Below are 21,547 nucleotides of genomic sequence, written 5' to 3' on the forward strand. Positions count from 1 at the left end.
TTTTCTACTGTTGGATCTTCATGAAGTGTCGCAATGAAGAGATTATTCTTGATAAGTGGAACAGCCAGACCTTTGAGAAGCTTGATTTTACATCCATTTTTACGTGGAAAGAAACGGAGAGCATTCAATTTCTTTTACATCCCTTTTGCATGAAAGAAACAGAGCCAAGTGTGAAACATATAGCAACTCTGAACTGGCCTGTTTTACAGGCTATATGTTTTTGTTTTATAGATGCAGTCCATATGCTGCAAAGCTTGATTTTTTGCCCCAATCTCCACCGTACAGATGGCATGAAGGATGATCTGATTTTTTCATCTGGTGGGGCCGTTGTCTATGGGACTCTTCAAAGATCTCACCCATTAGATGAGGCTATCCATCCCACCATTGACCTACAAAATTGATGAACAAAACGAAAATGGTTAGCAATTTGCCTTGAGGGAAAAGAAAAACCGCTTCCAAAATTTCATGCTTTTCATTGTTTGAAATATAAGATACGCCGCCACAGTTCAAGTTTTATTTTCAGGGACCTTTAATTTAGGGAAATGATATCAGCACAACCAGGTTTTGATATTTGCACTAACCCTTCTTGTCTTTTATTATTTAAAGAGTGGTCAAAGGTTATTATAGTTCCCCAAAAGCTCTCACAAGTAAGGGTGGCAACGGTTCGGTTTGACCCCCAAACCAAACATGCTTACCTCCAAACCGAACCGATCTGAAATCGAGACTGAAACACTCCGAACCGAACCGAACCGATTATGCATTCCGAACTGAACCGATTAAAAGGGGCATAATTATCATTTTCCTATGAAAATGGGCACATTTATCATTGTCCAAACCGAACCGAACCGAGCCATTCGTCGGTTTGGTTCTACCGAAACCGAAACCGAACAGAAATTTGAATCAGTTTGGTTTAACCAAACCGAAACAGAATTTTCAGTTTCGGTTTCGGTTCAGAATCGGTTCGGTTCGGGTGATTTTGCCACCCTTACTCACAAGCGAATTAATAAAGAAAAGACAAGCTGAGTTTGTGCACTTATTAAAACATGGTTGTGCTGATATCATTTCCTTTAATTTATAATGTTATCCCAAAGAGCTACAAGGGCTGAGCAGAAAACCATCTTGGTCAAGAGGCAATCCTCTTTAGTGCAAAACAAAACTAGGGTTCTTTTGCCCACCCAAACAAAAAAAACTAGGGTTCTTTTCGTCATACAACAGAAAATAAAAGAGAAGGGAGGAAGTGAAAGCATTCTCCTTCTTCTCAGTGAAGCAGAGAAAACATAACCCTACATTTGGATGTAGAAATGCTGTTCCCAAGCAGTGCTACATTTGTGAGGTATTTCTCAAAGAAAAGGGCTGTAAACCCTAGAAAGATCAATCCAAAAGTGCCCCTTCAAGAGGCCTCAACCATCTCCAAAAGCCTCTATCAGATCATAAAGGACAATGGCCCCATCACTGTTTCCAACACTTGGAACCAAGCTAAGGTGAAAATACCCAACTCCTTCCTCCACATAAAAGCCCCAATAATTTATTAAAAAAAAAAAAAAAACCCACTTCTGTTTATCACAATCTATTTATTTTGGGTTTTTCTGCCTATAGCGTTGATTATGATACAAACCCTTTTGTTGCTTTGCCTCAATGTTTCTTTTTCTATGTTAAGGGTTACATAATATGCCTACCTATCTTTAATCTAAGTATCTCTGGAAATCATTTATTCTACTTGGGACTAGTTGGGTATCAGAAGATTGGTTGGGAAATCCCCAGTAAGTTTTTTTTCCCTTTTTGAATGAATGATATTGGTGTTGGCGCTGAAATCTGACCTAAGGTTGAATGGGTCCCAACTGACAGTTCTCTTGAGGAGATGACCTGCTCTCATGAACAAACGGTCAGAAAACTACTCGGAGTTTGTACTCCGATGCTTAAGTCAGAACCGGCAATAGTAATATGAGCTCTCTGATGAAAGCTCTAGAACTGACTGAATGCAAAAGTGATTTTTTTCCCCATGCCTTGGACTGAGATAGAAAAGATTAGAGTCCTTACTTGCCATTGGTTGGGTTTCCGCCATTTGTCCATTTCACATGTCTTCTTGCTATGTAGTAAGCTATCTATTTTCTGATTTACCCTTTTTCTTTTGGGTTATAATGGAGGGTAAAATCTGGAATTTCTTGGACTTCAGATGACTATCAAATTAAATGGATCAAATATCAGAAGACATTTTGCCCTGCGCCCCTGCTACATCCCCATATAATGAGTGGGTGCAAGAGTGTCCAGATTATGACAATATTATGGATTCCTCTATTGGCAATAATGTAATGTTTCTAGATATTGCTAAAGAGATTTGGGACTCTACGTAGAACAAATTCATATGATAAGAATATTTCAGACATTTCATCATGAAAAAACTCACTCGCTCATACTGTTTCTATCTCCTCAAGGTCACTCTTCCACTCATGACGTGTTGGCCCCATTCGGTTGCAGTACTTGCCACGAAAAAGGAGAAATGAGCAATTTTTTCGTCAAATCTCACCTTGACTGAGCGTTTTGTTGCCATCCTAGTGCCAGGTTGGATTTCTCCTAGTTTCCTATCAGTCGACATAGCATGGAAAATCTTCCCACCCATTTTTGTCTTCTGCATGGAACACCTAGTCTCTCTCTCTCTCTCTCTCTCTCTCTCTCTCTCTCTCTCTCTCTCTTTCTCTCTCTCTCTCTCTCTCATGTTAATGCCGCTGAATACTATTGCTGCAGTCGAAGAAGGAGAAGAAGGCTATTGACAAGTGATGAAAACGACGATGATGATGAACCCTCTTCTAATCGCTGATTCAATTGCGAATTGAACTCTGCATCAATAGCCGGCTCCTACCACTGCTACATTTCTCCAGGTCTACCACTGCTACATTTCTCCAGGTCTACCACTGCTGCATTTCCTGGTTGTCTCTCTTCCCAGACCTTTTCCTCCATCGCTTCAGGAGCTTCCCCTCTCCCCTGCAATCTTGATCTCTACAGAAACCCCTCGTTCCTAGTTTGTATGACCTTAAGCAGTCTCCTGGTGCCTGGTTTGGGAGATTTAGTGAGGCAGTGGTACGGTTTGGCATGGGACAATGTGCTATGGACCATTCAATATCCAGTTTTGTCTAAAGATGACCGGATCTTTCTGGTTGTTTACATAGATGACATCATCATTACAAGGAGTGATAGTGCAGGTGTACAGAGACTGAAGGATTTCCTTCAGAAAGAGCTTTGTACTAAAGACCTTGGTCGTCTAAGATACTTTCTAGGGATAGAGGTAACATAGTCATGTGGGGGCTATCCTTATCACAAAGAAAGTACGCACTAGATATATTGGAGGAGACAGTCAGACAGGTCTTCTGGGAGCAAAGCCAGCTGAGGCACCTATGGACTCCAACATTAAGCTTTCTCCTGATCAGGGGGATTTACTGGAGGATCCAGGCATACAGACGCTTAGTTGGGAAGTTGATGTACCTCATTGTCACACTCCTGACATTGCCTTTGCAGTTAGTGTTGTCAGTCAGCTCATGAGTACACCACGGACACCTCACTGGTCAGCAGTTACCCAGATAGTGAAATACATGAAGAAAACTCCTAGTAAAGGATTGTTCTTCAGGAAACATAGTCGTATGAGGATCGAGGATTATTCAGATGCGGACTGGGCAGGATCTTCTGCAGACAGGAGGTCTACTAACGGCTATTGTACTTTTGTTGGAGGCAATTTGGTATCTTGGAAGAGCAAGGAACAAGATGCTATATCCAGGTCGAGTGCAGAGGCAGAGTATAGAGCCATGGCCTATACAGGGTGCGAGTTGATCTGGTTGAGATCATTTATGTCAGAGATTGGATTACCCTACTCATCACTTGCTTCACTTCATTGTGATAATAGGCCCGCCATTCATATAGCCTTGAATTCAGTCTTCCATGAGAGGACAAAACACATAGAGGTGGACCGTCACTTTATCCGTCATAGGATTCAGAAAGGGGAGATTTGCACAGTGTTCACGAGGTCAAATGATTAGATAGCGGATCTGTTTACCAAACCCCTAAGTAGGGCAAGGTCGAGTGACTTATGTAACAAGTTGGGGATGTATGATATATACACTCCAGCTTGAGGGGGAATGTTGAGAGCGGACGTATTACATACCCACTCATGTGGGGGCATTTATGCCTTTTCTATGCAACCCTATTCCACACAAATATATATATATATATATATATATATATATATATATATAGAGGAATAAGATTGTGCGCTCGACCGCACCAAGCTTAGGTGCGGTCGAGGGCCCAAAACTCATGTGGGCCCACTTTGTTAGGATGATCCAAAGCATTTATTTGCAAAGCCCTTACATAGATAGGGTGTGTACAAAAAATCAGCTCCATAGGATCATCCTAACCCATCCAAAAGTGGAGGGCAAAATAGACAGACATCGTTTGCCACAAATCTGCCCATTTTTACCCTCCACTTTTGGAGGGGTTAGGATGATCCAATGGAGCTGATTTTTTGTACACACCCTATCTATGATGGGGCCTTACAAATGAATGGTTTTGATCACCACAAAAAACGTGGGACCCATGTATTTGGGCCCTCGACCGCATATAACCTTATATGCGGTCGACCGCACACTCCTTTTCCTCATATATATATATATATATATATATATATATATATATATATATATTATTTTCATGTGGGAGAGTAACACAATTCTCACATTTTGTCCGTCTCTTCTCTTCCTCTCATCTCTCTCATGGAAGATAGGATAACATTAACAAGAGCATTGTAATGTTGTACTTTAGAAATTAATGAAAGAACATGGTTGGTCAGTGAGGAATATTGCGGAGAGGGGATCTCCACTGTGCTAGCCCGCGTGGACCTTCTCCTTGTGAAGGGAGGATAGGGTTTCAGCCTAGGGAATCCTGGTCCATCTGGTATTGGTGGGGTGTTAAGGGGATGATCAAGGGAGGGTTGTATGGGCTTTCTCGGGTCCAATTAGGGTTTTAGATGTGAACGAGGCGGAGGTTCGAGCCGTACATCATGGTATAAAGCTTCTTAACAATGTCTTAAATAGGGTGGAGATTGAAGGTGATTCAAAAAATGTCATAAGTTGGTTTAATGGGTCACACTCTCCTCCTTGGAGATTTGCGGCTTTCTTTGATGAGATTCAAGACATGATTGGAGGCTTTCATCTTCAGGCATATCATGTGAAAAGATCAGCAAACGGGATTGCAGATAAATTAGCCAGAGAAGGAGTCGGGTTTTGAACAGTTTGACTATCTCCCCCCTTGAGATTTCGGCTTCTTGATCACTGTACAGCTTATTTTATGTTTTTTTTTCTTGTACTCTTTTCGGGACTTCCTTGGTCCTGTATCTTAATATATTATCTATTTGCCCTTTAAAAAAAAGGTTTTCAGCCTAGGGACACCTTCAGAGGTATTTCAAGAGAGGCGGCTTCCGTTGAAGGGTACGTAGATTTGGAGAGGTGGAATTTAGAGGTATTTTCTTTAGCTGAATTTCATAAGTGCCTCTATGGGGAACCTAGGTCTGGTGCGGACAAGAGTTAGGAATCATTTGGAGGAAGCCTTTTTTGGGACAATTGGATCGAAGGATTATGAGGAAGTGGAGGATCACCACTCGCGCCGTCATGGGTGTCAATTTGGTAGTGAGCAACTTCTATGATTTTTTTCTCTTTGTTTGAAGGAGACTCCTCCAATGTGATTTCGCGGACCAAGAATGCTTCTTCAATTCCTTGGAGACTTGCAGATAATATTAATGAGATTATTGAAATTTATAATTGTAACCATTACCTCTTATTTTCGTAGTGACAATGATGGTTTTAAATTTCTATCGAAACTGACATGAAATGAATGAAATATTTCCGTTTCCATCCCCACTAAACCGAAACGAATACCGAAACCAAAATTGTAAGTGTATTAGTTGTATACTATATTAGTATGTATTATATAATTATATTTAGGAAAACAGTTCTAAAACGGGATTCCATTTAGAAAATAAAGATGGAAGTGGAAATGACAGACGATTTGGGCATTTCAATAGTGCTCTTGGCATTTCATGGGAATTCTTGCTCACTTCTTTGTCTTCTTGCACATGTGTCACAACACAACAAACAATTTCGTCTTTTTTGCAAAACCGATTTCTGTTTTGCTCGCAGCCCTCTTATATTTATATCAATTGCATGTGAAATGTTGTGTAGGTATTATGGATAAATATTTATATGAATTACGTGTGAAATGTGGTATGTACTGAATTATTAGAATGAAACAGTGCATGTCAGTAGGCATTTGATGTTGTTAAACCATTATGGATGATTATCTTGTTTATGTAATAGTTTCTAAGTTTGTATTTATGCTCATTCTAGCATTACTAGGCATTTGATGTTGTTAAACCATTATGGATGGTTATCTTGTTTATGTAATAGTTTATAAGTTTGTATTTGTGCTTATTGTAGCATTTCCTATAGTTTCGTCTTAAAATTCTATCAATTGCATATGCTTTGATACGTTCCTGTGATTTTACAAGATTTCCATCGAAATTCTCAACCAAAACCAAAACATTTCTGTTTCCGTATTGATCGCAACTGAAATTTAAAACCCATTCATGCCATAGTTCCTTCTTTGTTATTTGCGGTGCAATCTCTGCCCTCGGTGTAACTTCTGTTTTCCTTTGGCTTTATAAAATTCGTCTTTTACCATCTCAAAACAATGGCATGAATTGGATAAGCAGACTCTATAAGAGGGTTTGAATGAGATGTATTTTTTTTCCAAAAGACATACCTTGTTTCCATGTTGCTATCTTTCTTTGAACTCTCCCAGTTACCAATCCTCACAATTCCTTTGAGGAAATGGGTATGCCAAGTGGAAGCCTATATAAGCAATTGGGAGGGTTGGTACGACTCAGTTGTCTGTAGCAAATTTATCCCACGTCCAGACACTCCTTCAAACTATCTCAAATGGCATTGAGATTACTAACTTCAGCAGCCTTACTACCACTAAGTATGTTGATGCCCTTCGTGAGTTTGAGCTGCAAGATTTTTAGGCATATTTATACCCACTTTAAAACCTTCACTTGGTCCTTCTCCACTCATCGAGGAAGGAAACATAATGCTTTGCCCACCAAAATGAAGAGAAATGGGGAAAGTACATGACCTCATTGGACTACCATTAATGGGGATTGAGAAGCTAGCTGATGAGACACATGCATGGATTTGTTTTTGCCATTTCCCCCATAACCCAACCATATAAAAAAACCTCCCATAACCCATGCATCTCAGTTTGTAGAATGCATTTATTGCTAGTTAATACTCCCTGAAGGATTTTCCTTTCTTGCATAAAACTCCTTGAAAGGGAGTGAACCCTCAACAACACCTCCTTGATCCTCATTGTTAGAACCTTGACCATGATTTTGTACAAGCTATGGACCAAGATTATTGGCCAAAAGGCCTTCCCTTACTACATCTTTTTGTTTTGGTATGATTTCGTTAAAAGTAGTGTTAGCTTCCTTCTTGATGCACACCTTCCGATGGAATTCATTGTAGACCCCATTAATACATCTTTAATCATTTCCGAAGAACTGTTGATAGTGTCATTGAGTATATATCCGATCTGTGCATTTTGTCCCTCTCCATACCGAACATCTTTTGTTAAATCTTCTTGAGTGGTTGGAGGCCACGTATATTACGAGGGATGACAGTGACAAAAGGGTCTGGATCTGGAACTCCGCCGGGGTGTTCAATGTGAAATCCTTTTACCATCATCTCCTTCTTATTGCGACGTCAAATATAGTGAGAAGAGTATGGGGTATTCTAGTGCCTCTTAGAGTGTGTACCTTTGAAAGGAAGGCAGCTCTGCATAGAATTATGACGGTTGACTACCTTCATAATTGAAAGGTGTTGATCTTGGATCACTGGCGTTTTGTATAGAGGTGAGGGAAATGGTTGATAATATCTTTACTAGGCAAATTTGGCACCACATTCTTCAACGGCTCGGTATGGGTTGGGTAACTTGGGTCTTCCGAGCCCAACTTATTAATCTTTTATAGAGCTAGATGGGTCTTCCGAGCCTAAAAAAGGTAGGATCCTGTAGAGATTAGTTTTGTTGGCTAATATGTGGGTGATTTGAAAAGAAAGAAATAGCTTGATCTTCAAAAGCTTCTCCAAAATGCCTCACCATTTATACGAAGATGATGTATTTGACTGGCAGGTGGGCCCAAGTTCTCCTATGCTTTAGGGATATTTCTAGCTACGCCTTGAGCCATTTTTGGAGGGAGGTGTGTATGAGTTCTGAGAAGATCGATGTCTCTACTAGACCCCGCCAGACCTCGGGAAGCTGAAGCTGAAGCTCAACTTTGATTGTTCCAGTTTAGGTAACCCGGGCTTTGCAGGAATTGGAGGGATCCTAAGAGATGAGCATGGTCAAACTAAATGGGTGTTTTCTGGCCTAATTGGAATTAAGGATTCCAATGAGGTGTTGTGATGACCATTTTACAGGGTATTAGGCTCACAAAAGATGGGGATGCAGATTGGTTGATTGTGGTATGGTTTTAAATTTCGACCAAAATCCGATATTTCGGACCGAAATTTTGGGTTTCAGTCGAGACTGAAATCGAAATTGGGTGAACCTGAAACGTTACTTTATTTCAGCCGAAATTTCGAAATTTCAGTAAATTTCGGTCTGAAATTTTAGGAATATCACGTAAAAAACTGGATGTTATTCATTATTTAATATTTCCCTGAAATTTCGGTTCGGTAATTTCGGCCGAAATTTTGTACGGGATAAAATATTAGTTTTTTTTTTTACATCGGATTTCAAACAAAATGCCGAAATTTCGGTTTCGGTGAGGACCGAAACACATTCCAAAACTGAAATTTAAAACCATGGATTGTGGAAGGAGACTCTAAGAATGTGATGAGATGTTTGGATCATAGAAGTCCACTTCCTTGGAGATTTGCTAATGCAATTGAAGAAATTTGGGATCAGGTGAGGGGGCACGAGATTGGTCAATTATTATGCCGATCTAACAACTCGAGCAGGAGTTGAGAGAACCTGCTTGGTGCTGTTCAATTTTCTTCCTCCTTGATGCCTTTTTGGTTTCTGTGTTCTTGTATTCTTATGGTGTTGCGCCTTGGTTTTCTTGTATTTGACCATCTCAGTCTTGTAGGGGTGCAACTTGGGTCTGGTCGAGTTGAGCTTTTGCTAAAAAATGAATAGGAATCAACCCGAACCCGACCTGATTTTAAGGTAAAAGCTCAACCTGAATTCCCAAAAATTGACCCGAGTTGCACCCCTAAAGTCTTGGGGCTTCCTGTATTTTAATCAATTTCTTCATTTTTCAAAAAAAAAAAAATCGCATCATGTTCCCTGGTCTCTGGCTTCCAGGAACTTGTTAATTCTTGTAGGCAGCTCATTTAATAAAATATGATAGATTTGGTAGTTCTCAATCTATTCTTCATAATTCAGTAGATTGGAATTTCACCACGTCTAGCAAATAATGAGCCATTAATCTTTTTGGGTTTCTATAGGATTCTGATTTGCTTTCACAACCAGAAGTATAAATAGCGTGAAATTTACATCATTGGTTGTCTGCCCGGAATATACTAATGCTGTGAAGATACTAATGCTAGTGTTGTAGTGCTCACACAAGGTAGTATTTAGAGATCTATTGTATGGCAAAAGGTTTGTACTGAATTATTAAGAGAGATGCATGTGTTAGTATGTTGATTTTTTTTTTTGAGTCAATCAAGTCAGTTCTGATCCAATTCTCTCTTACTTGGTTACCCATCTTTGATAGGGTTAAGATTTCTTTTAAATCATCATGTTATAGTCTGTGTATGTGCGCGCATACACACCAAAATCAACCATTCTAACCTTGCATTCTTTTGCTTTTGTGATCTATTATGAAATATTGCATGTTTGTAGCTTTTACTGTTTTTCTGATGGATCATAATCAGACAGGATTACACATCATAATATTTTTGGGTAGCAAACAACCCATATCATGATCTACCAAATGAATGGTTTAGATCAGTCAGGGTTGGCCCCACATGTGCAAGAAACTAGGGAGGATGGGAAAACGATGCGTTGGGGTGTACGGGATCGTTATCCTACCTGCATACATGTGTCATCTAATAAACAAAGGACAGACTCATTCCAGGATAAGGTTATCGGCGATAAGGGTAGTCCAGAATTTGGTCTTATCAGGACAGGATTATCCTCCAACCAAAGAGGCCCATTTAGTTGCATACCCAAACCTAGCTGAACCTCAGCAATGTTTATTCGACACAAGCACGATTAATTGCTTACACCTTCCTGAATTTGATTTTGAACTTGCATAATGGTCTCTAACCATATTTGCTTGTATTTGAGCAGGATGCTGGTATTAGTGGATTGAACAGCAAAACGCATATGAAGCTGATGTTAAAGTGGATGAGGGGAAGGAAGATGCTGAAACTGTTTTGCACTCCCGTTGGTTCCAATAAGAAATTTCTCCATTCAACTTTGCCTGAAGAGCCTCAAACAAGCAAGCCAGATACTCCTCCACCAAGTCCTGAAAGGAAAAAGTCATCACCAAAGAAGCAAAAGCCAAAGAAATGATCCTATACTCAGTGGTTTCGTCATTCTAAGAAGCTCCAAAGAGTTGCTGAGCTATAGAGTTCATGCTGGACTCTGCTTTTGATCTGTTTCAATCAAGGTATCTTTTTAGGTTCCTTTATGGATTGGGATTTTGGGTTGTCACTTTCCCAAAACTACAAAAATAACAGTCTGTCTTTGAAACCGAAGTGTTTATCTCAAAATGGTTCACATCCCCTGGCATAACATTATTCTCATTTTCAGGCTTTGATATACCTGTGGATTTCTTATTTATACTTGTTGACTCAGTAGTTCAAATTGTTACTAAGGCTCCCTTTCTTTCGTCATAAAATTTTTACATCATTTTCATGTCAAAAGAAACTAAGCCTAAATTAACTGAATTAGTGATACACAAATGAAAGTACAGAAATTTGAAAAAGTCCCACCACATCAAATTACCTAAACCAGATGAAAATGGAGGCGTACATTCATAACCCTTCCTGTTTCTTTAACAGAATGTTGGATGGAAAGAGTTTCTTCGAAAACTACTGCCTGGTCTGTTCTTAATACCTTCATTGGCAAGCTGAACTCCATTTCTTCACAGGAGTAAGAGATTATAGAACATTAACACTGCCATCAGAACTCTGTAGTTGAGAGTGCTTGTGTGAGCAGTACTAAGTTGGCTGACCCCATGGAAGTTCTTGTCTTTCTCTTCGGAGATCATGCAGGTTCATTATTGAGTCATACAAAATGTCTGTTTCTTCCTTACACTGAAAAGTTGTTTATGGAGGGACAATGACATAATGATTAGGATCACAGCTTTAGTGAGAAAATCGTTTTGAGCTAACACGTTTCATTAAGGAAAACAGTTATCTTATTGACCATCATTCTGTCCTATTCCCATTGGTCCTGAAGTCATCCTGCGATCTTAGCCGTTGATCAAGGGTGGTGAAAAATGACACCATTTTAAGATGTCTTCAAGCCATTGATTCTTTGTATGCCTCAATCTCGATGTTGGGTCTCTGTAAGATAATTGAGACATAAGTGGCCGATATTCAACATTCAAAAGAAACTCCATTTCATCTTTGGTGAGGATGCTGATGAGATTTTTATGTTCGGGGCATCATCTTGATGAAAAATATGTGATTAAATAGTTATGGCTTATTTCTGCGGTTGTTCAAGTTATTTTTTTTTTCACTTGTAATCAATGGAAAAGCAAGAAATTTTTTAAAACTTCTTTTTTTTTTCTAAACTTTTACTTCTGCAATCCAAACAGGATCTTTGCAACAATTTTCTAGAAAAGTTTGTAAAGGTTCAATTTTTACTTGAGACCTTCAATTTATGATAATATTTCTCTAACTCGTATCTAATCATTTCATTTCTTTCTAAATTGTGAAAGAAAAAATTTCCTGTCAAAAATGTTTTCCTTGCAATCCAAACAGAATCTTATTGATTATAGAAAATATAAAGACATGTTTTACATGGAGGTGGGCCTCCAAAATGTGGATTCCTTTCTCTTGCTATTTGCTTGCTTGCTTATTTGATCATGATAGAGACTCTTATTTTCTCCAAACAGATGAAAATTTCAACCCACAAATGCAAAAGAACTAGAGACCCAATCTTGACTGTTGAAAATGCAAAAGAACAGATGACATCTTAAATAAATTACTATTGAAAATGCTTATCTTGACACACATCTAGAACCTAAAATGCAAAGTTGTAACACTTAATCCCTTCAGCATTTCTTCTACACATTCCGCAGCATTCCAGGCTATCATTTGTGTGACATAATCCACATTAAATCACACAGACAATACAGAAGTTGCAACTTCATTTTTCACCAACCCATCAGAATTTGATAGTTCTCCATTGCCTCCAACATCTGATCTCTGTGCCGCTATCTCTGTTTCTTCATTTTTCGCCACGGTTCCACCAGTTTCGGGGACGATATCTGTCTTCTCCTTAGCTTCATTTTCAGCTCCAACATTCTCTTTTGTTTGCTCAGTGAAACCACTCTCAACACCTTCAACTTCCTCAGCCTTCTTTGAATCAGCAGGGTCTTTTGTGAGGCCCTGTGAAGAATCTACATTCAACCCACCAATCTCAGAAACTAGATCTGTAATACCAGTCTTCGATTCGGCCGTTGAATCTAGGGGGGCATCTGTCTTTGGTTCTGAAAGATCGAGCAACGGCTCTTCCTTCTCACCGCCATCCGCCTTAGTCTGCAATGTATTCACAAGAGAAAAAATTACAATTACACAAAAATCATCCAGAGATATTACTGCAATAGAATTGTTGGGGGTTTCAAGTGAAAGCAAAGATCCCACATCGGAAGAGTGAATGGATGTGTATGGGTTTATACGGACTTGGGCACCTTCTCCCTAATGGGTAAGCTTGTAAGAGTGAGTTCTACCCGGGTCCTATCAAGTGGTATCAGAGCTAGAGAGTGGTAACTTTCATGTGCCTTTGAGGATGGAAAAAATTGGTAACTCTCGTGTGCCTATGAGGATGGAAAAAATTTCTCATGGAAGATCTCGTAGTTTCCCCACGTGGAGGGGTGAGATTGTCCACGTTGCTTCTGCGTGGAGGGGCAGATTGTTGGGGTTCCACTTGAAAGCAAAGATCCCACATTGGAAAGTGAATGGATGTGGATGGGTTTATAAGGACTTGGGCAGCCTCCCCCTATTGGCTAGCTTTTAAGGATGAATTAAATTAGATATAGTGGACTTACTTCGGCCAGAGTATCACCTTCCACGGTGGTCGGAATCTGCTTTTGGCTGGCCCGATCCTCCTCTGGCAGTGACTCCGGATTAGAATCTTTGGGTTTGGTTGCGCACCCTCCCATTGATTCTGAGAAAATTTGGACGAATGGCGATGTCGTAAGTCTCTGAGAAGCTGTAAGCCAGCCTATATAAGAGCTCCCAAAAATTTTGAGGCTGGAAATGAACAGAGAGGCAACAGGTGGGATAAGTTCTAATTTTAGCTAGAAATTGTTAGGCAAGAAGGGTGATTTTGTTGGTAAGGAAGAATAAAGGGAAATTGGTTATGGAGGATATGTGGAAGCTTTCAAAGGGGACTACTTTCTAATTGGGGTTTTGGGTTTCTAGCTGTTGGAGTTGGTTGTTGTCTTACCTAAATATAACAGTTATCGTAAAAAAACCGTTGGATTGAGTTTTTTATATGCTGTGTGAGTGTGAAATCCAGTATTTTTCAGAAGTACCATGGGGCCCATTGCTTATGATGATCTATACCGTTCATTTGATGGGCCACAACGTCATTAGGCTGTGCCCGATAAATAATCTCCATAGGATGATACTAAGCCTCCAACCTGTAGTGGTTTCTATAACGTACGGTCCCATTACATATCGTAGGGTTAGGATCATTCTATGCATGGTTTGGATCATCACACACCCTAACTATTTACGTTGTGGCCCATCAAATGAATGATTTGGATCATTGTAAAAAAGTCAGCCTATTGCGCTTGATCCCCCGTCATCGGGTTATTCTAGTTCTTTGATCAAGCTTGATGAAAATGGCATATTTGTAGACCACTGATCAAATTTGATCTAATGGCCCACAATTTTTCTATGTAAAAAGACAAATTTTCTGTCACATGTAAGCAACATGGGCTACAAATGTGCATATTTCTTTTTGCATAGCAAGATTTAGTTGGGATCATGCACTTCTCCTCTCTCCTTTTGTTTGTGCTTCCATCCGAGGAAATGAGTCTAATAATTAATATAGAAAGGTGAGGCGGCATACAGAATCCATTGATCTAGGATGACTTCGGCATCGGGGAGGGGAGGCTCTGGGGAACAAAGGTCATTTCGCTCCTCCTCGAGAAGCCGTAAGTTCACAAACTGCACCCTAATAATAGGTAACTTCGTTGGTGGAATGGATGAATATAGAAACCGACTTCTTAAGGTAGTTTGGCCAATTACGAGGACTCCAAAAAAGGCAAGCTTCCTAAACTACTATGAGTCCAAGTCCATAAAAGGAGACCATACTTCAAGGTAAGCATCTTTTTCACACCCATCAACCATGCTCAAACTTTACCCATTAGCTTGTAGTGCTCTGATTCTCTTCTTTGGTGCTTCGTTCTGAATTCATTGTCAGAGGGTCCCTCGGAGTCCAAACTCTAGGCCCTCTAATTAGGGGCGGTTATTCGGTTATAACCGAACCGAACCGAACCGAAATAATCGAAATTTGATAACCGAAATAATTTCGGTTATCAAATTTCGTAACCGAAACCGAACCGAAATTTTAAAAAACCGAACCAATTAAAAATTCGGTTATAACTGAATAAACCGAATAACCGAATAGTGGGAGAAAAAGAGGGAAAAAAACAAAATCTTTGTTTCGATCGGAGGGCTAGGATGATCCAATCGAAATGATTTTTTGAGCATAACCTAATTAAGTTGTGATCAATCAAATGGACGGTTTCGATCATCCTTTGGAGTGCCCATATCACTTCTTTTTTTGAAAAAATAATGGTTTTTATCATTAATTCGGTTATTTCGGTTAACCGATTTTTTTTTGGAGATAACCGAAACCGAATAACTGAATTGCCAAAAAAAAAAAACCGAACCAAACCAACCGAACCAATTCGGTTCGGTTCGGTTCGGTTATTCGGTTTTAACCGAATAATGAACACCTCTACCTCTATTGAGTTTTTCTCTATGTTTGTAGGTCGTCTGCATCCACCGAGCTCAACAACAACGCTTTCCCGAGTGTCAAGTTTGGATTTCAGCATTAATAGATTGGCATTGTATGTTGGATTGATAGAAATAAGAATGCGACCACTATGACAACAACTAAGAGCCTTCTCCATGGTGAGATCTTCACTAAAGGTAAGAAGATCGGATTGTAACGGTGGGATCTTCACCGAAGTTAAGAAGATTGCTTTTAGTGAAAGCCATTACTAGTTGTTGGTGGAGTGGGTAGGTCTTGGGTTTAAGATCGAACCACTATTAAAATCTCTTGTGAATTCCTTCTCTCTCTCTCTACTTTTATTTGTTGCACTATAATTTTTATCTTTTAAGTTTAAATTGGAAATTGTTCTTTTGCTTTAATTGTATAACTAAGTTTTCAAAAGAGCAAAGATGTTCTAAAACCACCTTGACCCCCCCTCTTGGGTTGCCATTACACACCTGGGCTGAATATAAGTGTTTTCAAAGACGATATCTAAAAATATGCTAAACTCAGCCCAAGGCACATGGCGTGAATTTGATTCTAGTATAGGGTTAGGGTCATATGCTCAAGGGTGAACCAAGGAGAACAAATTGAGGTTAAACAAAACTAAAGTGATATGCTATTACTTACCTTGATCAAAAGTCCAAATTCTCTTCGTTGTCCGAAGGCCAATCAATTACCATTCCATGTCCTAATTATCAGAACACTGACCTTAGTAGTTCCAAACATCACAATCAAATGCAAGGGATTATCCGCCCCTTTCCATTCACGGGAACACCCTAGCTACCGCCTCTACCCAGTTTTACAACCGGCTTATTTAATAATTTTTCAGATCCCAAAAATACCTTCCAACACATCTTCTCTAATATCTCTCTATCTCCTCAGTCGACGAAAGGCTTCACAACATTTTTCGGTAGTAATGTCGTCAGAGAAGCGCTTGAAGAGACCCCAAAGAAGCTTGTGGCTGTGAAATTGGCATCGCTTGTAAGCCTTTTTTAAAAAGCCCCAGTCGATGCTGAAATCAGTGGGAGAATAGAGTCGGATTCTCCATAAAAAAAAGAGGAGAAGAAAATGGAATGAAGAAAATATCAACAGAAAATGGCCCGAGATATGCAACAAGAAGGTTCAAATAACAAAACGAATCTATTATTTTGCCTTCTAGCTGTCCTATGTTCTCGCCTTTGATGCTTTTCTAATTCTTGCTATTGTATTTCCCATGTATCTTTAGCTCAAAACAGGTAGAGCACTTGAGAAATAGGTCTCAAGAAGATGGTGGTTCGAATCCACCAAGATCCGTAACCTTGCACTAATTTGATTCATTTTTTAAGTAGACACGGGACAGTCGAGGACTCTGTTTGAATCCGTGAAAGCTGAATTTCATGAACAGAGAATTCTGGGAGTTTTAATTCTAATTCGTGGGTTTTGTTTGAATCCGTGGAAACTGAATTTCATGACTTTTGAAACCAAAGCCGCTGTGCGCTAGAAATAGTGAATTTTGCAGTTGTTATTTGCCACTCAAAATGTTTTACAGAACTGATAATTAGAGGTCACAATAATGTGCTTATGATTCCTGTGTTGCTTTATTTAGTTATAGAGGAAACTCCTGTCAATTGAAGCTATTCAAACAATGAGTGCCACACCAACTCCTGAATTTAGTGAACATACATTTTAATTCTTCTTGGTGTGGAATTAGTAAAGATTTTGAGCATGTTGGGACTGACATCCAGGTAAACTAAAACCACTTACAAACCTTTTGTTCAGTAGTTCCTTCCTTGAATCCATCATTACGGTTGTTTTACCATTTAATTGATAGAAATCTAATAGTAAATTGAATGATATTTCAACTTCACAACCAAAACCATAAAACCATTTCAAATCGAATAACTCATCACTAATAATGAAATTTCAAAAACCCAAAGCTCACTCTAATCTTAACAAAAAACAAAAAAAAACCACAAATCTGCAGCCCTTAACAACCAAATCCAAAATGCATATCTAATCAAACAAGAAGAACATATAATATATGCAAATCTAATCCTTCACAGTCATTTCATCGAACGCTTGACAAGCGAATCTAATCGTCTGAAATGGAGAGTTCTATTCTCATGGTCGTGGGGATTTTAATAGTCATGGAGAGAGAGAGAGAGAGATGCCTGTGATGGTTGGCAAGTGCTTCAAACGTCGCAGGAAAAAAACACATGTGACGATGGAAACCGGGTGGAAACCGGTAGAAGCGTGTGATAGAAGGAAACTAGGGTGGTTCGTTTAGGGCAGGAGAGTTATTCGAACGAGAGATTAGTGAAGCTGTATTAGGGTATTTTCGTCATTCTGACTAGGGGCATTTTGGTATTTAAAAGTTATTATAAGTAGCCTTGTTAAAAAACCGGTTAAAGGCTGTAAGGGGGTGTCCCTGTGAATGATAAGGGGCGGTTATATCAGCTTCCCGTTAAAAATACCCTACAAGGGCAAACAAATTTTCAGGGTGGAGTCGGGTTCGATCGACTGGGCCCCAACACTATGATTTTTTTATATCAAAAATCTAGAACCCTTGGCGGTCTCGACCGGCCCTATGTGGTCGACCAAGCATGATAATGGGAGTTTTTATCCTGAGGACTATCTTCGTTTTTTCTCAATCTTTGAACTTCTCTAAAATCTTCATTTCTCATCGGATTTGAGCGTGGTTGGGTTCGTTAGAAAGATCATGATGCGAGGTTTTCAATGAGCTCAACGAAGTCGCCAGAATCTTGTTGTAGATTCATCGGAAAACAAAAAGAAGGACAATCTCCATCTCAAGATCCCTAACCTATGTAAAATCAACGTACTTAGGGTATCTTAAACGAAAATCACATTCTAAATGTATTTCTTACCTCAAATCAATCCCCTGGGAATGGACTCGGAAAAATCTTGGCTTTTCTCCACACGTTTTCCTCATGCGTTTAGGGTTTCCTCTGGAGTAATAACCACATCATCACCATTAATCCATATTTCTTCACCTTTGACCGAAATACGACTTGTACCCGACCCATGGGTTTTTATGGGTCTGGTTGATGGGGTCAGGTAAAACCGAGCCCAAGTTGTAACCCTAGTTGTTGTCTTTGTTAGAAAAAATTGATGTGCAAATCTGTAATTTAGGATTCGAAAAATACCTTATAAGAAATTAATCTCACAACTTGAAGACAGAGATTACTAATACTATTTTCTGCAATAATAATCTGTGAAGGAAAAAGAAATCGTTAGATCACTTATCGAGTTGAGGCACGAAGAATCTTCGCTGTCCTTAAGGCAAATCTCGCCCCCACTATGACGAATCAACGGTGTAGATGGGCGTCTCGGCGTATGCCTCCAGGATACAACAACTCTCGCTCCAGGGGTGTGCACTCACGCAGCCCGGATGCCTAAGAACTCGCTTATATTTACCAAAAGCCTTGAGCAGAAAACCAGAGAGAAAGCCAGAGAAGAGAAAGAGCAGAAGAAGAATCCGTCGAGGATGATCTTCTGTTTTCTCTAAAACCGATTTATATAGAAAGGTAATCGATCCGTTATGATGAAACGTCTCACTCTTTTAGTGCGTGAGAGACGTTTTCCAAACGGTCACTAAACCACGATTAAGGAATCTCAAACGGTAAAAAAAGAATTAAAACAAAATAAATAAATTCTTGACCGTTAAAAGGAAAAATAAATAATAGAAAAAGAAAAGCCTTAGGTCCACGCGCGCGGCCGGCCGAGCCGCGCCGGGCCAGGCGGCGCGCGTGTGTGGTAAGATCAAAAGCTCACCGGACCCAAGTGGGCGATCCGTGCGCGTAGGATCCCCATAACCTCTTGCTCATTTACAAGGTTAAGAGAGTGAAAGTATATATATGGCCACTCTCATCCTCTCACACTTCCCATCTAGGACTAAAGTTTTCTCATGACTTTAGTCTTTTTGGAGGGAAGCCCAAAAGCATACATAAAATTGCTAAAAAACACCCAATTGTAAGTTTGAATTACAAAAAGACTTCTTTTCACATAAAGAGTCAACAATCCCCCACTAATTCAAAATTATAAGAAATAAATAAATCATAAATGGAAATAGATTTGATCAAGGCAAGATGTGTTATGCGTCAGTAGAGGTGTCTTTTGGACTTGAACCTTTACTTAGTGTAGGTATATCGAGTTTATCAAGTACTCGGTGAACATACGTCTTGAACCAAGCACTTTTAGTAATAAACTGAGACAACATACCACACACACAACACAGAAGGCATAAGCAAGTTCATACGGTGTCGCACTTTTCGGCCATGTGCTATGTCCTGTTTTCATGAGCGCTCTAGAGAAATTAGCCCATTCTCATAGGAAGCGGCCACACTTCCACACTCATATAGGTGTATCTATCAGGAGTGCCATGTAACTACGCACCCCACTGACAATCAGCTAGTCAACTATAGATAACATTAAGAGTCATACAACTCATCCTCTTTTTGTTACAGGTTGCACCCACATCATAGGGATAGGCTTAGTGAACTTAATTCACATACAACTTGGTGCAAAACAGATCACTCAAATAACTTGTTTTTCCCATTGAACCTACTTCTTGGGATCTCCAGTCAGATAGGTTGGGTTCCTGTTATAGGTGATCTAAACAGTGGGATTCAGCCCCATCCCCCTCGATGTGCTCATGACTAAATTTTTATTTAGTCCTTTTGTAAGACAATCTGATATATTATCACTTGATCTTACATAATCAATGGTTATCACTCCATTCTTCAACAACTGTCTTATGGAGTTATGTCTCCGACGAATGTGTCGGGATTTACCATTATATACATTATTACCTGCTCTCCCAATAGCAGCTTGACAATCACAGTGGATTGTAATACCCGGTACTGGCTTATTCCAAAATGGAATATCAGTTAGAAGGTTTCTAAGCCATTCAGCTTCCTCACTTGCTTTTTCTAAAGCAATAAACTCAGACTCCATAGTTGATCTGGCTATACACGTTTGCTTGGTTGATTTCCAAGAAACTGCTGCACTTCCTAGAGTGAAAACATATCCACTCATTGATTTGGTCTCAAATCCAGATACCCAATTTGCATCGCTATACCCTTCTAGTACAACAGGATATTGTAGACACCCCATTTTGACCGTGCCCTAATCCTTCCGATTTTGCGCAAAACCCTATCAAACCAATGCTTTAGGATCCCAAATTTCACCCCAAGGTAGGTTAGGGTCCCACCAAGCTCCCTGTAAAATTTCGTTGAATTCCGAGCGTGTTTGCCTAGCGAACGAGCCGAGATGGGTGTCGTAGGGCAAATTCAAGAGGGGGGTGGATTATCCTAAATGGGGCTGTCCAAGGTATTAGAGGGGATGCGAATTTAGCATCTCCTTATATAAAGCTCATTTTCGTTACAACTAGAAAAGGGGTTTTTTTTTCTTTTTTTTTTCCATTTTCAGATCTGCAGAGAGAGGAGGGAGAGAAAAAATTTCGAGGGTTTCATTTCCCCCAAATTTCTGAGAAAAGAGAGAAGGAGAAAGGGGGGGATCTGAGAATCGCACACCTTCCTCATCTCCGATCATCTCATCTTCTCCGGCGAGTTACTCTTTTCCGATCAAAAGTTCCGGCAAACCTCTGACTGAACCATCTTCTCCGATCGATCAACGGCAAGCCTCCGAGATCAATTGCTTCAGCTCCCCTTGAATCTGCCCATTTCTATATTCTCCGGTGGCCCATCTGAATCCGGTGGATTGTCATAGATTCCGGACGTTTCTTCAAACTTCAGCCGATGGAAATCTCAGTCTAATCATTTCAAGCGAGCTATAAGGTTATTCTCGATTTAATTTTCTTAAAATAAAAAAAGGTAATTAATTTTTTTTTCTTCTTCTTAAATATTGTTTGATTATGTTAATTTGTGATGATCTGTTTCAGATGTTCATTTGATAGAGTACTGATGTGGTTTTGTTTAAAATCAATAGAAATTTTAAATGACTTGAGATAGTTTTTGTTTTGATTGTTATTTGACAGTGTAGAGCTACATTTTTGCTTAAAATTTGTCATAATCTTGCTAAGATCTGTAGTTGCTTGACTATTTGATTATCATTTGAAAGCATAACAGTTGTGTTTTTGTAGATTTTTTTTTATAGCTTGGAGTAATTTTTATTAGAAGTAATTCAAAGCTTTCACAAGGATTTTGTTAAGAGGGTTAAAATGAGAATGTACAGGTACAAATTTTAATGGGAGAATACAGGAAATACATGTTAACACTCTCATTCTTGGTGAGCACATTTC

The 21,547-nt window shown here is 39.5% G+C and overlaps 2 protein-coding genes and 1 long non-coding RNA gene across 3 annotated transcripts; 2 read left to right on the forward strand and 1 right to left on the reverse strand.

Annotated features, from left to right (window-relative positions):
- Nucleotides 1-1,103: 1,103 nt before the first annotated feature.
- Nucleotides 1,104-10,935, forward strand: LOC143875854 (tumor necrosis factor receptor family protein). Its single transcript, XM_077377447.1, has 2 exons — nt 1,104-1,481; nt 10,393-10,935. Exons 1-2 carry the CDS (start codon nt 1,302-1,304, stop codon nt 10,615-10,617), a joined length of 405 nt encoding a protein of 134 aa, XP_077233562.1. The 5' UTR covers nt 1,104-1,301; the 3' UTR covers nt 10,618-10,935.
- Nucleotides 10,936-12,178: 1,243 nt separating this feature from the next.
- On the reverse strand, nt 12,179-13,596 carry LOC143885589 (proteoglycan-like protein). The gene is made up of 2 exons (XM_077389803.1): nt 13,325-13,596; nt 12,179-12,815 (listed from the first exon to the last, which is right to left on the reverse strand). The coding sequence occupies exons 1-2, from the start codon at nt 13,436-13,438 to the stop codon at nt 12,396-12,398; spliced, it is 534 nt and encodes a 177-aa protein (XP_077245918.1). The 5' UTR covers nt 13,439-13,596; the 3' UTR covers nt 12,179-12,395.
- A 662-nt stretch (nt 13,597-14,258) lies between these two features.
- Nucleotides 14,259-15,673, forward strand: LOC143885596 (uncharacterized). Its single transcript, XR_013253508.1, has 2 exons — nt 14,259-14,606; nt 15,283-15,673. It is a non-coding gene; the product is annotated as an uncharacterized LOC143885596 (long non-coding RNA).
- Nucleotides 15,674-21,547: the final 5,874 nt, after the last annotated feature.

This window comes from Tasmannia lanceolata, unplaced genomic scaffold (genome assembly GCF_043159265.1).
Source record: "Tasmannia lanceolata isolate RefF3 unplaced genomic scaffold, GAP_Taslan_0.1 ptg000002l, whole genome shotgun sequence".
NCBI lineage: Eukaryota > Viridiplantae > Streptophyta > Magnoliopsida > Canellales > Winteraceae > Tasmannia > Tasmannia lanceolata.

Excerpts from the sequence above, each read along its gene's own strand:
- LOC143875854 (XM_077377447.1), top strand. The coding sequence starts at position 1,302 with ATGCTGTTCCCAAGCAGTGCTACATTTGTGAGGTATTTCTCAAAGAAA. Across the intron at positions 1,482-10,392 it reads ACACTTGGAACCAAGCTAAG|GATGCTGGTATTAGTGGATT; the intron begins GTGAAAATACCC and ends GTATTTGAGCAG.
- LOC143885589 (XM_077389803.1), bottom strand. The coding sequence starts at position 13,438 with ATGGGAGGGTGCGCAACCAAACCCAAAGATTCTAATCCGGAGTCACTG. Across the intron at positions 12,816-13,324 it reads AAGGTGATACTCTGGCCGAA|ACTAAGGCGGATGGCGGTGA; the intron begins GTAAGTCCACTA and ends AATACATTGCAG.